Raw genomic sequence first — 13,239 nt, forward strand, 5'->3', positions numbered from 1 at the left:
GAGCAAGAGAGAGATCATTGTAAGGTCTTTCACTCTTTCTACATAGATAGCGTATATAAACTAAAAATATATATATATTACGTTGGAGATCAAAGATTAATGATCAAATTAAATTTGATTCTATATTACTACGAAAATATTTTGTTTTTCACATACATTATACATGACGCATGATAATTAGTAGTATAAAATGATGCATGATAAGTGGTAATATAAAACCATGAGTGTGGTGGTTGAATGGTTATGACCCTAGCCTTCCATAGTGAAGGTCATGAGTTCGATTCCAGGCACCCACAATTATCCACTCATGGCCACGGAAGTTCGCCTGCAATGACTCCGGGCTGCTCGCGTAGCGAGTAGTCGCCCTGGGATTAGTCAAGTTGACCGTTTGGATACCTAGGTTAAAAAAAAAGTGGTAATATAAATGTATGAAAACGGTTGAAAAACAAAAGAAATGATGAGAAAAGGAATCGAACTTGAGCTCCTTATAACATAAAGGTTACACAAAAAACCAACCCACCAAGGTACAAGATTTATGAAATATATATGGATTGTTTGGGGGACCATGGCCCACCCATGCCCCCCTTATGATCCGCCAGTGCTGGCGCATGTTTATTCTAGTACTTTTTTTTTGTTTTTGGTTCCAGTGTTCAAATCTATTTTTCATTCGGACGGAGACTTTTTCCAAAACCATAGCTAGTTTGGTATATAGATTTATTGGTTGACATACTTTTGTTTTATTAGGAAGACAGGCGCATTGGATTATTCTAAAACTCATAATATTTCTTAACAATAATGTATTAGAATGCATGCTTCATCTGGATCACTATATATAAGTAAAATGAAGCCATTGGTTTGTACTCTAATCCTATCATTTACAAATATGGTACAACTAAACAGCAATGAGCTTAACACTATGGCAGTTGCCACCATTTTAATAGTCACTTTGACTATTTTATGGTTGTACAAGTTGACGCTTTCGAGCTCCAAATCGTCATTGCCACCAGGTCCACGTTCGTTGCCAATTATTGGCTACCTTCCATTTCTAACTGGCGACTTTCAGAAACAGATCGTCGACATGGCTTACACTTACAGTCCCATCTTCAAATTCCATTTGGGATCCAAGCTTTACGTGGTGATAAACGCACCGGAATTAGCAAAGGTTGTGGTTCGTGATCAAGACAAGGTCTTTTCAAACCGAGATGTTACGATAGCTGGAACTGTTGTATCTTATGGATGTCAAGATTTAGCATTTTGTAGTTATAACTCTAATTGGCGAAACCTTCGTAAGATTTTTGTTCATGAGCTTTTAAGCAACAAAAGTCTCGAAGCGTCCTGTTCTTTCAGAGCGGATGAAATTAGAAAAACTATCAAAAATGTTTATGGTAACATTGGTAAAGAAGTAAACATTAGTGATATAAGTTTCTTGACCGAAATGAATGTCTTGACTAGCATGGTTTGGGAAAATACATCACTTAAAGGTGCAAAAGGTATTCATCTTTTAAAAGATTTACAAATGGTGTCTTCAAACATCACTGATACTATCGGACTACCAAATTTGTCTGATATCTTTCCAAGTCTTGCGCGGTTTGATCTTCAAGGTATCGAGCGCAAAATGAAGAAGATGCACGATAAAATGGATGAGATTTTAACAAACATTATTGAAGATCGGGTCAAATATAACTCAAAAAAATCACAAGATGGAGATGGGCATGAAGGGAAGAAAGATTTCTTACAAATATTATTAGATCTCATGGACCAAAATGAAAAAGTATCACTTAGCATCACCAACTTAAAGGCACTTCTTTTGGTAAGATTATACAATCTTCGTACCAAAACAACTATCTTACAATTTATGTTTTTATATACCTAAAACTTCTATCAATGGCAATACATATGAAATACTATTGTTCTAACTTATTTTTCACCAATTCATACCCAAAACCTTGAAATAACCAAATCATACTAATGACTTTTGTGATTCCAGGACACTATGCTTGCAGGGACAGAAACAACGGCGACGCTTATAGAATGGGCAATGGCAGAAATAATAAAAAATCATAATGTGATGAAACTAGTACAAGAGGAATTAACACAAGTTGTAGGAGCAAACAACATAGTAGAAGAATCCCATATCTCTAAACTAGAATACCTAGATGCAACTATTAAAGAAACGCATAGGTTGCACCCTATGGTCCCTTTCCTAGTGCCACGAACCCCAAGCAAGGATTGCGAAGTAGGTGGATACACCGTCCCAAAGGGTTGTTGCGTATTTTTGAATGTTTATTCAATCCATCGAGATCCTCGATACTGGGACAATCCCTTGGAATTCAATCCCGAGAGGTTCTTGACAAACAAATATGATTACAAGGGAAATAATTTGAAGTTTTTTCCATTTGGATCGGGAAGAAGAATCTGTGCAGGTATTCCATTAGCCGAAAAAATGACAACGCTCATCTTGGCTTCGCTCTTGCACTCGTTTGATTGGAGCTTGCCAAAGGGTATCAAAGAACCCGACCTTTCAGAAAAGATGGGCTTTACACTAAGGAAAAGCAAACCACTCTTGGCTATTCCGTCTCAAAGGTTGTCCGACGCGAGCCTTTATAATTAGTGTGTGAGCTTGACTCCAAACGAATTCTTTATCTAGCATGAATAAGAGCACGAGCAAGAGCAATATGTACTAGCTACCCCATTTACATTGTAATTTTCTTTCGTGTGAGTTTGAAGTGATATTTACTATTTTTGTCTTTATTATTTTTCTTTTAATTTTAAAAAAGGTATAACCAGAGTTACTAAGAGCGGATTTAGCCAAATCACTTAAAATCAGAGTTACATACATACATACATACATACATACATACATACATACATACATACATACATACATACATACATACATGCAAAAACATACATACATACATACATACATACATACATACATACATACATACATACATACATACATACATACATACATACGCACATACACACATACGCACATACACACATACACACATACACACACACATACACACACACACACATACATACATACATACATACATACATACATACATACATACATACATACATACATCCATAAACGTGAGTGCCTACCAAGTCGTACATACACCTATTGATCGGGTCTTAAACGCCGATCATGATTGATGTTAAGAGGTGAATTTTATGTGTATATTTGAGGCTTAAAAAGCTATTTCATGAGGTTTTTATAACGAGTAACGATTTGGGACGAAAACGCGAAAACGGGGGTTAAAACAAGAAAAAAATGCGAAAACTAGAACCCAGCCGCAAGGAGGCAGCTGGTGGGCGCATGTAGGCGCCTGGCATGGGTCATAATTCTTCTCAGGTGGAAAATGGGCAAAAGGAGGCGCCTGGATTTGGCGCCCGGGCGTAATTTGCGACCAGTGAGCATAATTTGCGACTGGAGCTATTTTTGGATAAAATTTGAGGCCGAATTTGAGGGATTTAATGCTTGGGGGTTACCCTACTTCACCCCTATATAATGAAAACCCTAGGCTACGAATTTATATGCTTTTCCATCAGTTTTTAGAGCATCAAACACACAAAAACACATCATCAATCATCATCAAATCAAGATTCAAGCTAGATTTCAAGGAGTGTTCATCATGCAACTTCATGAAGCAACCATGGTCATCATCACCAACATGCTTGGCTAGTTTTCTTATCTTTATTCCTTCCATGAACAATTGATACATGTGTTCTTTTCATTCAAGTTTATGTGGTTTGTAATGTTATAATACTTATGTCTTTTGAATTGTGATATTATTAAACCAAATGTTTATTGATCAATGCAAGTATTATTGATTGTGATTATTGCAAGTTGAATTATAGTGATTTAACATTGTGTTCTCGATCCAACTTAGTGTTAATTAGATTAAGGATAAAGACATAGTGTCTAGGTTGCATAATTCAATCTCAAGATAGTTAGAATTGATAAGCCTAAGAAATCTTGTCTATGAGATTTGATCAATACTTGATAAGCATAATACTTGTTTGAATGAATGCATGTTAGATTGGAATTGTGAAGGGATAAAGGCTTTTAATCTCATTGTTTACATTTCAATCTTCTCAATTGCGTTTTAGTTTAAGTCTTTTACCTTTATTCTAGTTGATTAATTTGAATAGTTTTTAGTTAAACAAACAAACTAATCCTGAAATTGCTTGCTATTAACCACTATTTCCCGTGGAACGAATCCTGCTTACCCTATCTAAAGTAGAGTAATTAGGCTATTTTTGACCGGCCCTTCGACACCGATCACCTATGCCCAAAAAACATACACACATGCATACATTATACACCCCTACAAATAAACAAATACATACATAAAATACAAACTAGCATACATAAACATCCGTACATACATAACAAAGCACTCATACTTGCACACACATACGATTTCATACGTACGTACAAACAAACATACATGCATGCATACATACACAAACATAAAAAAACTTACTCGTCTACCAGTAATAATAATAGTACATAAAAATAATAGTAATGATAATACTAGTAATGTCAATAATAGAAGTAGTAAATAATAATATTAGTATTTAATAATAATAATAATAATAATAATAATAATAATAATAATAATAATAATAATAATAATAATAATAATAATAATAATAATAAATGGTAATAGTAATAGTCATAACATTAACAAGTAATAATAATAATGAGTACAATAGTAGTAGTAGTAGTAGTAGTAGTAGTAGTAGTAGTAGTAGTAGTAGTAATAATAATAATAATAATAATAATAATAATAATAATAATAATAATAATAATAATAATAATAATAATAATGATAATAATAATATGTATCTATAATACTAATTGTGATGAGGGCAGATCACTGTTCACGAGGTCAGTAATGTAATTTCACTACAGCATAACTTTTTACTTTCCATATTACCCCTGTAAACAGTTCCACTTTTACCTTTGCTCACAAGGGTACTTTTGTCCTTTCACAACATCTATTTAATAATTACTTTTTCGCCACCAGCATTACACAACCTACTACCACCACTCATATACCACCTGCCACAACCACCACCATAACTCCAACCACCGCTACCTCTCTACCATCTTCAGCCACCTGCTACCGCCACCGTCAGCCATCGAAAAAAACTTAACCACCGTATTGGCTACATGCCACCACCACCACGCACCACTGCAAATTTTTTCTACATTTATTTTCTTCCAGATCACCAACACCCTGTACTAGCCATCTTTTACCACCGAAATCTACCTCACTATCGTCACTACGAGTTAACATAGCGGCAATATTGAACACTTTCAACGGCCGGAGTTAAACAACCTCCGACGACCGTCGACCACAACCACAAACAACCTCCGATGGTGGTTGACCATCACCAAGATATAACCACAGTCACCACCCACGTAGATCTTCGACCAATTTAATCACAATTAACACAATAATGATCTAATTATGCTTACAACATTTCGGAGCATGTATTAGCGATTCGAAGATAAAAGAATTCAAAAAGGCAGATCTATCAGAGATGTAAAAGAAGCGTGGTCGTTTACCGAAAAAAGAGATGATGAGGCGCGGTAAGCAGCAGTCGCCGGTGGTGGATGATTGGTGGTGTTAGGTGGACGAATTCGTAATATTGATGATGCTGTCGGCGTATTTGGGTATGAGAGAGTAGATAAGTTTATCTAGGGTAGGCCTACTTCTATTGGGAAATACTCTTTGTTTCCCACCGGCATCCGAACGCAGGACTTTTCCCCTTCGTACATATCCATAATAGCTCTAATATATCTACTTGGGATACCTCTAACATTAAGGGTCTTCCATATCAACTTACGCAGTACACAATCATAGGCATTTTCTAAGTCCAAGAAGACCATCTCTAGGCTCTTTTGCATTTCTCTATACTTCTCCATCACGCTTCTTATAATATGAATTGCCTCCATCGAAGAGCGCCCCGGCATAAAACCAAATTTGTTTTCCAAAACTCTAGTTTCACGTCGAAATCTAGTCTCAATCACTCTCTCCCAAAGCTTCATAGTATGGCTAAGTAATTTTATGCCTCTATAATTACCGCATATTTGGACAACCTCTTTATTTTTGTAGATAGGGATAATCTCGCTGAGTCTCCATTCCGTAGGCATTTAATAACTTCTAAGCTTCTTATTGAAAAGACACGTCAACCACCTAACACCATCCTCGCCAAGGCACCGCCACGCCTCTATTGGAATCTGGTCTGGTCCAACAGCTTTGTTACCGCCCATCTTTCATAGTGCTGATCTTACTTCATCCTGACTGATCCTCCTACAGAAATTTTTGTTCTGGAATTGCCCTATATCTAAATCCCGCGAATCCTCTTGGCACCCAGGTCCTCCACCAACGAAAAGAGATGAGAAATACCCTTCCTATATTTTCCTAATTTTGTCTTCCTTCACTATGGTAAGACCAACTTCATCTTTGATATACTTGATGTTATCTATATCCCTCCTCTTGCGCTCCCTAGCTTTTGCAATCATGTAGATATCATTTGCTCCTTCTTTAGAGTCTAGTTTCTTATATAAATCTTCGTACGCCTTATCTTTTACACGTGAAACAACCTTCTTAGCTTCCCTTTTGGCTTCTCTATATCTCTCTTCTGCCTTAGTTCTATCATCACGTGTCCCCTCCCGGAAAGTAATGAGCTCCCTAAACCTCAGTTGCTTAAGCGCGACTTTGGTTTGAACCTCGTCATTAATCCACCAAGATTCTCTACTAGACTTATGTCCTCTCGATGGCCCCACTGCCACACCTAAGGCTACCTTGGCTACATCTCTAATAGTAGATGCCGGACTATTCCACATCTGGTCAGCGTCATCATGAGTAACAGTATCCACTCCTGCCTCAACTCTTTCTAATACCGAAGCTTTAAAAGTTTCGAATTTCACTTCATTCAGATTCTTCCATAGGATCCTAGGTTGCATGGGTCTCACGCTCCTAGTAACACGCCTCTGCAAGACCAAGTCCATTACCAATTATCTGTGTTGGATGGAACATGTCCAGGTATTCATGACACTACAGTCTCCGCAAGCCCTAAGGTTCCCTTTGCGAAGCAGAAAATAATCAATCTGGGTATTATGGCCCCCGCTGTGGAAAGTTGCTAGTTGGGCTTCCGTCGTCCTGAAAAAAGAATTTTCAACAACCAAATCGTGCACAACGGCGAATTTGAGAATAGAGTGTCCTTCTTCATTTTGAACTCCCTACCCAAAGCCCCCATGGTCCCCCGTATATTCGTCTGAAATCATTGCTATATGTCCATTAAGGTCCCCCCAGATTTCTAAGTTCTATCTCTTTAATTAAACAAAATTACGCGGTTGGTCTCATGTTTGGCGCATATTTGATGGATGGGCCTTAGGTTATTTTTTTTACTTGGATGCCTATAATGTTTGTTCTTGTTATGCGCTTGGTATCTGTACCTAACGGACGTCTATATCCGATAGTTAACCCCTATCACGTGACTTGCACATTATGGTATTTTGGTCAATCACTTTTGCTGAACATGTTTAAAGCCATCTACCCTACCTAATTTCATTTTGTTGGGTACTCGAGAATGAGCCGATTGTGAATCAAGTATTGTGTGGAAGGTTTCCAATAGACGAGGGCTATATATAGGACACTAGGCCTCTGATACTCACTAACAATAGCCACCAAACTTCATTGTGTACAAGAGAATCGTGGAATATAGTTGACTATTTGACTAATGCTCTCTAGTATTCTTGTGGTTATTGTTCACATTCATCGTATTCACGAGTATTGGGTCTTAATAATTGATGTCAGAGCTGACCATACAACGAAACATATGGCGGTCCATATGAATACGATGAATGTTCACCATACACCTTTAAACCTTCAACACCAAAACCTTCATATCTTCAAACCTTCATCATGAAGATCATCATATCTTCATGATGATCTTCATACCTTCAACCAACAATTTCCAGAAACTTAAAAAAATTTCATTCGCCCGTAAACCAAAACTTATCCGAAAACACATCTGCCCGAAAATCGAAAACGTGTGAAAATCGCATTTTCTGACAACGATTACCAAAACATCAAATTTCACATCACATATTAAAACAACAAATTAAAAACACTTTTTGATTATTATCATTTCAATATCTAGACCAGAAATTCAGAAATCTAAAGTTCAAAATCAAATTAAAATACTATTCATCATCATATTCAAACTTCAAAATTCGTAATCATCATTTGGATTTATTCGGTAGAAATCAAGATCAAAAATAAGTTCTATATGCTAATCTAAACTTCGTCATCCTCTACATCAGATTTACAGCAACAAATTCAAAGTGTTTGAGCTCGTGTTCTACGTTTTATCCGAAAAATGAAGATTTAGTAGTTTTGAGCAACCTACTCCATCAAAGTTTGAATTGAGCATAGTTTTGGAATCCTTGTGGCTTGTTTCTGCTATGTAATGCTTCAAATCAGATTGAAAAGCAACATAGATTTTTAGATCTCAAAGTCAAACTTCAAAACTCTTCGGTCAACAAATCAATTGAAGTGAATCTCTGCGTTTCATATGTTAAAAACATGTGTCGAGCATCAGGAAGTTGATTTCAAGTAACTTTTATGAAGAATTCATACCCTAAAATGGAAAAAATCATGAAATTAATTTTTATGTTCATTGTGACCACCATAGCTGTTCATCCCTGATTTTTGGAATTTAAAGATGTTTCTACTTCAGATTCTTCACAAAAACTTGTAATCGGCTAATGCAGAAAGCTAATACAATCAGTATTGAGTCTTGATTTTGGATGTTGATGATTTTGATGTTCATAGAGATGAACATATGCAGATATAGAAACTTTCGGAGAGAAGATAACATATTCAATTGAACATTTTTTGACAACAACTTTTTTGATTTTCGGACATGGATGATGAAGTTGCAGTTGATGATTTTTGCATAAAGATCAATTACCAGATTAAATTTTCGTACGTACAGGAACATTTGAAAATTATCATTATCGGACATCAAATAATTGTTTCCGGATCATGGATTGGCCCAATCTTAATTGGCTATCGAAAAATGGAATTTTACTAAGTCCATTAAACGTCCAAAAATAGGCCACTCAAGCTTGTGTACGAAAATGGCCTGATGTACAAAAATAGGCCTGTCAGAAAACAAAGGCCCGCACGAAAATAAGCCCAAATTTATTTCATTTTCTGACAGGGACTGATGGGCGTCGAAGTACCAGTCAAAAATTAATTAAATATTCTAAACTAGCCAGGATAAGTAAGATTCGTTCCAAGGGAGATTGTGGTCAAAAGCAAGCAATTCTTAGAGTTTATTTTGCAATTGGAACTAAATTAACACTAATTAGATGACTTTAAATGAAAAAGACTTAAACTTATGAGGTTTAAGCAAAGAGCATGAACAGGATATCAAAAACACAATGTTGTTATTAATGGAATAAAAGCTATATCCCTTCCAAATCCCAATTGGTACAATTCATTCAAACAAGTATTAAGCTTTATCAAGTTTTCATGTAACTTACATAGACATAAGTTCTTCAATTTATCAAAAAACACTATCTTGGGCACATTCATGTAAATTATATAGCTTGTCTTTATCCTTAACTAAATTAACACTAAATGGGTTTAGAACAAACTATTAATTCATAATAATAAGTCTTACAATAATGAAATTTAATAAATTTACATTAAACGATAACTTGAACAATTCATAAAATAAAAGATATTTTCAATACAACTTATGAATCACAATAATACTTGAATGAAATCATAAATACACAATTGTTCAATGGAAGGAATAAAGTAAAAAGACTTATCCATACATGCTGCTGATGATGATCTTGATGATTTGTTGATGAAGCATGAAGAACTCTACTTTTATTCTAGAAAAGAGATGAATTTTAATGTTAGGGTTAAGTTTTGTAGCTCAAAAACTGATGGAAAAAGTGTTTCATTAGTATTCTAGGTTCCTTTTATATAGGGGATGAGAAACTTGTTTCCAAAGCAAAAATCTCTCAACATCCGGGTGCAGTAAAATTGCACTGACGTAATTTACGCCTGATCTAGCATAAATTACGTCACCATGTGAAATCCGGGCGTAATTTTACGCTGCAAAGTGCACTTTTCACATGTCTTGTTCAAGTTGTGGCGTAATTTATGACAAGGGTGGCGTAAATTACGCCAACTCATAAAAATCAAAGTTGTAGCCCTCTGAAATACGGACGTCTGGGATTTTGAATCACCTCGATCGGAGGTCGTATGCTCAAGTTATGGCCAAACTGTAACAGCGCGCATGAGACAACTTTTTCATCATTTTTAGCATCTTTTATTTTCTTTTCTCCATAAACCTGAAATACACGAAACTATATCAAAGTAACTTGTTTTCCATCTAAACAAGGACAAATTTATTGCTTCTAAGCACAAATGATCGTGTCAAATAATGACCGATCAAATCCACCACCCTTGGCTTTTGCTTGTCCTCAAGCAAATCTATTTTTAACCACAAGAATAACAACACCTCAGTGATCTTCTTTTAACAACTCAAACAACTTTTTGCAAAAAAAAAAAAAAAAAAAAAAAAAAAAACAATTGAGATGTAAAGACAATTCGGGTCAATCTCTCAAACCTCAAGCAATTACAATTACTTCCAATACATAAAGTACAAAGCTTTTCCTCCTAGACATATTCCTTAACTTTAAATTCCAAACACTATTCATAAAATTATCATCCTCAATCATTTTTCAATCATCAAATGAATCAACGCTTAAAACTAGATTTAAGAAAAGATTCTCCACAAAATTTTTTCACAATCAACATTTAACCATTAAACAATAAATACAAACGTACCTAGGTAACATGTCAAAAGAAACACAAAATGGTTTATATTACATCCGTTTGGGTTTATCGGGTTGGTCAATACTCGGATAAAAATTTGTGTAAAATGGTTACGAATGTCGAATCAATCAAACTTTATATGGTTTAGAAATTTTAACGTGACCCTCATTCGTACGAAGATAAATTAACAATATTATCAAAGATAATATAGTTACAAATTTAAAATTGGAATGTCAATCATAACTAGAATCATACATATGTTTGTGTTTTTATCGTCCTTAACTTCTCAACTAGCCAAACTCATGCCCTTGTCTACATTAGTATTGAGTGCATAGATTTTAAGTCACAACACCAATGAACCCCCTAAGTCTAATTAGAAATACCCTATACCACAAGCTGGATGAAACAGATGTTGGTTACATTGACCATTTATGCAAGGCATCACATGAAAGGTATGGATATATTTGTGAGGTCATGAGAAGTCTTCACTTTGCTTTTGACTTTACACTTCAATGAGAACAAATTCTATGCCTCAGTGGTCCATGCTTTATAAGGCACTCGTTTCACAATTTTTGGCATACTCTTCTTCTACTCTCTGTTCTTAAATTTTTTTTCTTGAATTCGTCTCCTTCAACTTCCTCCTCTCTTCTTATATGATAGCGCAAAATGTGTGACATATTTGAAACATTTATGATGTAACGGTGAATGTGTGGTGACGGTGACAATGATATATAGATATATAGGATGTAGATGATGGGTGTTGGGTGTGATAAATATCATTGTCATAGCTTGTGATATAAAGACCTCCTTTTGACCTTTGCCTAGGGAAGAGTAAACTCTACAAGTGTTGCATTGGTGGCAATCATTATTATTATGCACCTTCATACTAATAAGTAAATCGTGAAATCCAATGTGGAACCTAGGAAAGCACTCCGAGTCAAACTAATCGAAAAGCCACACATACTATGGTATGATAGCCATGTATGATTGCAAATTCTAATTTAAACCAATTATGTCTCAGCACAAATGAGTTGCGTTTTCACCTAATGTTACTAAATCTAAATAAGATAAAGTAAGATTAAATTTGACATTAATAACCAAAAATAAGGGTAGGAATAGAAAATTGGTTTTTTCTTTGGTTTTAATTCTAAAGGCTTAGGCTGCTAATGATAATTAATTGATTCTAGCACACAACTGTGTACTAACAACTTGGTTGGACTGGCTTAATAATGATGTAAAATAAAAATGGTTTAAAAATCCTAAAGTGTTTCTTTATCACCCATATTACCTAAAGTACAACAATGGGATCCCATTTTCATCATCTATCTTCCTCGAGCATTTATATATATTAGGACGATGATATTTAGGAAGCAAATGACCATAACACTCAAAAGTATAAGTTACATTTTAATTAGTATAATTATTGGTGAAATAAGTCTAATTATTGATAAAGGTACGTGTCACGAAACGTAAAGTATAAGTTTTCTAAGTGTACGAAAGGACGTTCGAAAAACCGGAACTGGTACGTAAGTCGAGCGTCAACGTACAATTCATCGGTGAAAAAATTACAAATCAACTATGCACGAGAATATAATATAATATCTAATTAATTCTAAAGATTAAATATAATATATATTAAATAATATATATGTAATATGTCGATAGCCATAGACTTTGCAAATGTGAGCTGGATTTGTGTCTCATGCGATCGCATGAGATCTCCACACAATCCTCATGCGATCACATGAGGGGGGGTAGGTGGGCTGAATTGCTTATAAATTGAATTCGAGCTGTTTTCTGAATTCATTCACTCCTTCTTTCGCATAAACATATATACATATATTATTATTATTATTATTATTATTATTATTATTATTATTATTATTATTATTATTATTATTAAAGATTAATATTATTATTAATCTTATTATTAGTAGTAGTATTATTAGTATTATTAGTATTATACATAAAATACTACGACGGAGTGATGTTTGAGTGATTTCAAAATGGGTTTTCGAGCGGGACAGAACTAAGGAAATTATGGGTTATAGCTATGGAGGTTATGGGTATTGCTTGGGTGTTATGATCGTGAGTCAAACTAGTGTTTATCATCTCCGATGCGTCTACGTATTTTCCTACAATATTGAATCACAATATTGATATGTGAGCATTCATATCTTATCTTTTATATATTAATAGTGTATCCATGTCTAGTGCTCGAGTATATATGTTTATGCATGCTTGTATGCTTTAATTTTGTAGTTAGATAGTTTATGATGAATCACGAATTTGATACATATGCTACTGATATAAAGTATATGATATGCATGTTTTTGGAAAG

At 34.8% G+C, this 13,239-nt stretch overlaps 2 protein-coding genes across 2 annotated transcripts; one reads left to right on the forward strand and one right to left on the reverse strand.

Moving 5' to 3' along the window:
• Positions 1 to 883: 883 nt before the first annotated feature.
• On the forward strand, positions 884 to 2,611 carry LOC139902234 (cytochrome P450 76C1-like). Its single transcript, XM_071884879.1, has 2 exons — positions 884 to 1,810; positions 1,988 to 2,611. Exons 1-2 carry the CDS (start codon positions 884 to 886, stop codon positions 2,609 to 2,611), a joined length of 1,551 nt encoding a protein of 516 aa, XP_071740980.1.
• A 3,831-nt stretch (positions 2,612 to 6,442) lies between these two features.
• On the reverse strand, positions 6,443 to 7,042 carry LOC139902235 (uncharacterized). The gene has a single exon (XM_071884880.1). It carries the CDS (start codon positions 7,040 to 7,042, stop codon positions 6,443 to 6,445), a length of 600 nt encoding a protein of 199 aa, XP_071740981.1.
• Positions 7,043 to 13,239: the final 6,197 nt, after the last annotated feature.

Source organism: Rutidosis leptorrhynchoides, chromosome 3, assembly GCF_046630445.1.
Source record: "Rutidosis leptorrhynchoides isolate AG116_Rl617_1_P2 chromosome 3, CSIRO_AGI_Rlap_v1, whole genome shotgun sequence".
NCBI classification, from domain to species: Eukaryota; Viridiplantae; Streptophyta; class Magnoliopsida; order Asterales; family Asteraceae; genus Rutidosis; species Rutidosis leptorrhynchoides.

Bases quoted from the DNA above. Each gene is read 5' to 3' on its own strand.
- LOC139902234 (XM_071884879.1), top strand. From the start codon at position 884: ATGGTACAACTAAACAGCAATGAGCTTAACACTATGGCAGTTGCCACC. The intron at 1,811-1,987 runs GTAAGATTATAC...TTGTGATTCCAG, and splicing joins ACTTAAAGGCACTTCTTTTG to GACACTATGCTTGCAGGGAC.
- LOC139902235 (XM_071884880.1), bottom strand. From the start codon at position 7,042: ATGGACTTGGTCTTGCAGAGGCGTGTTACTAGGAGCGTGAGACCCATG.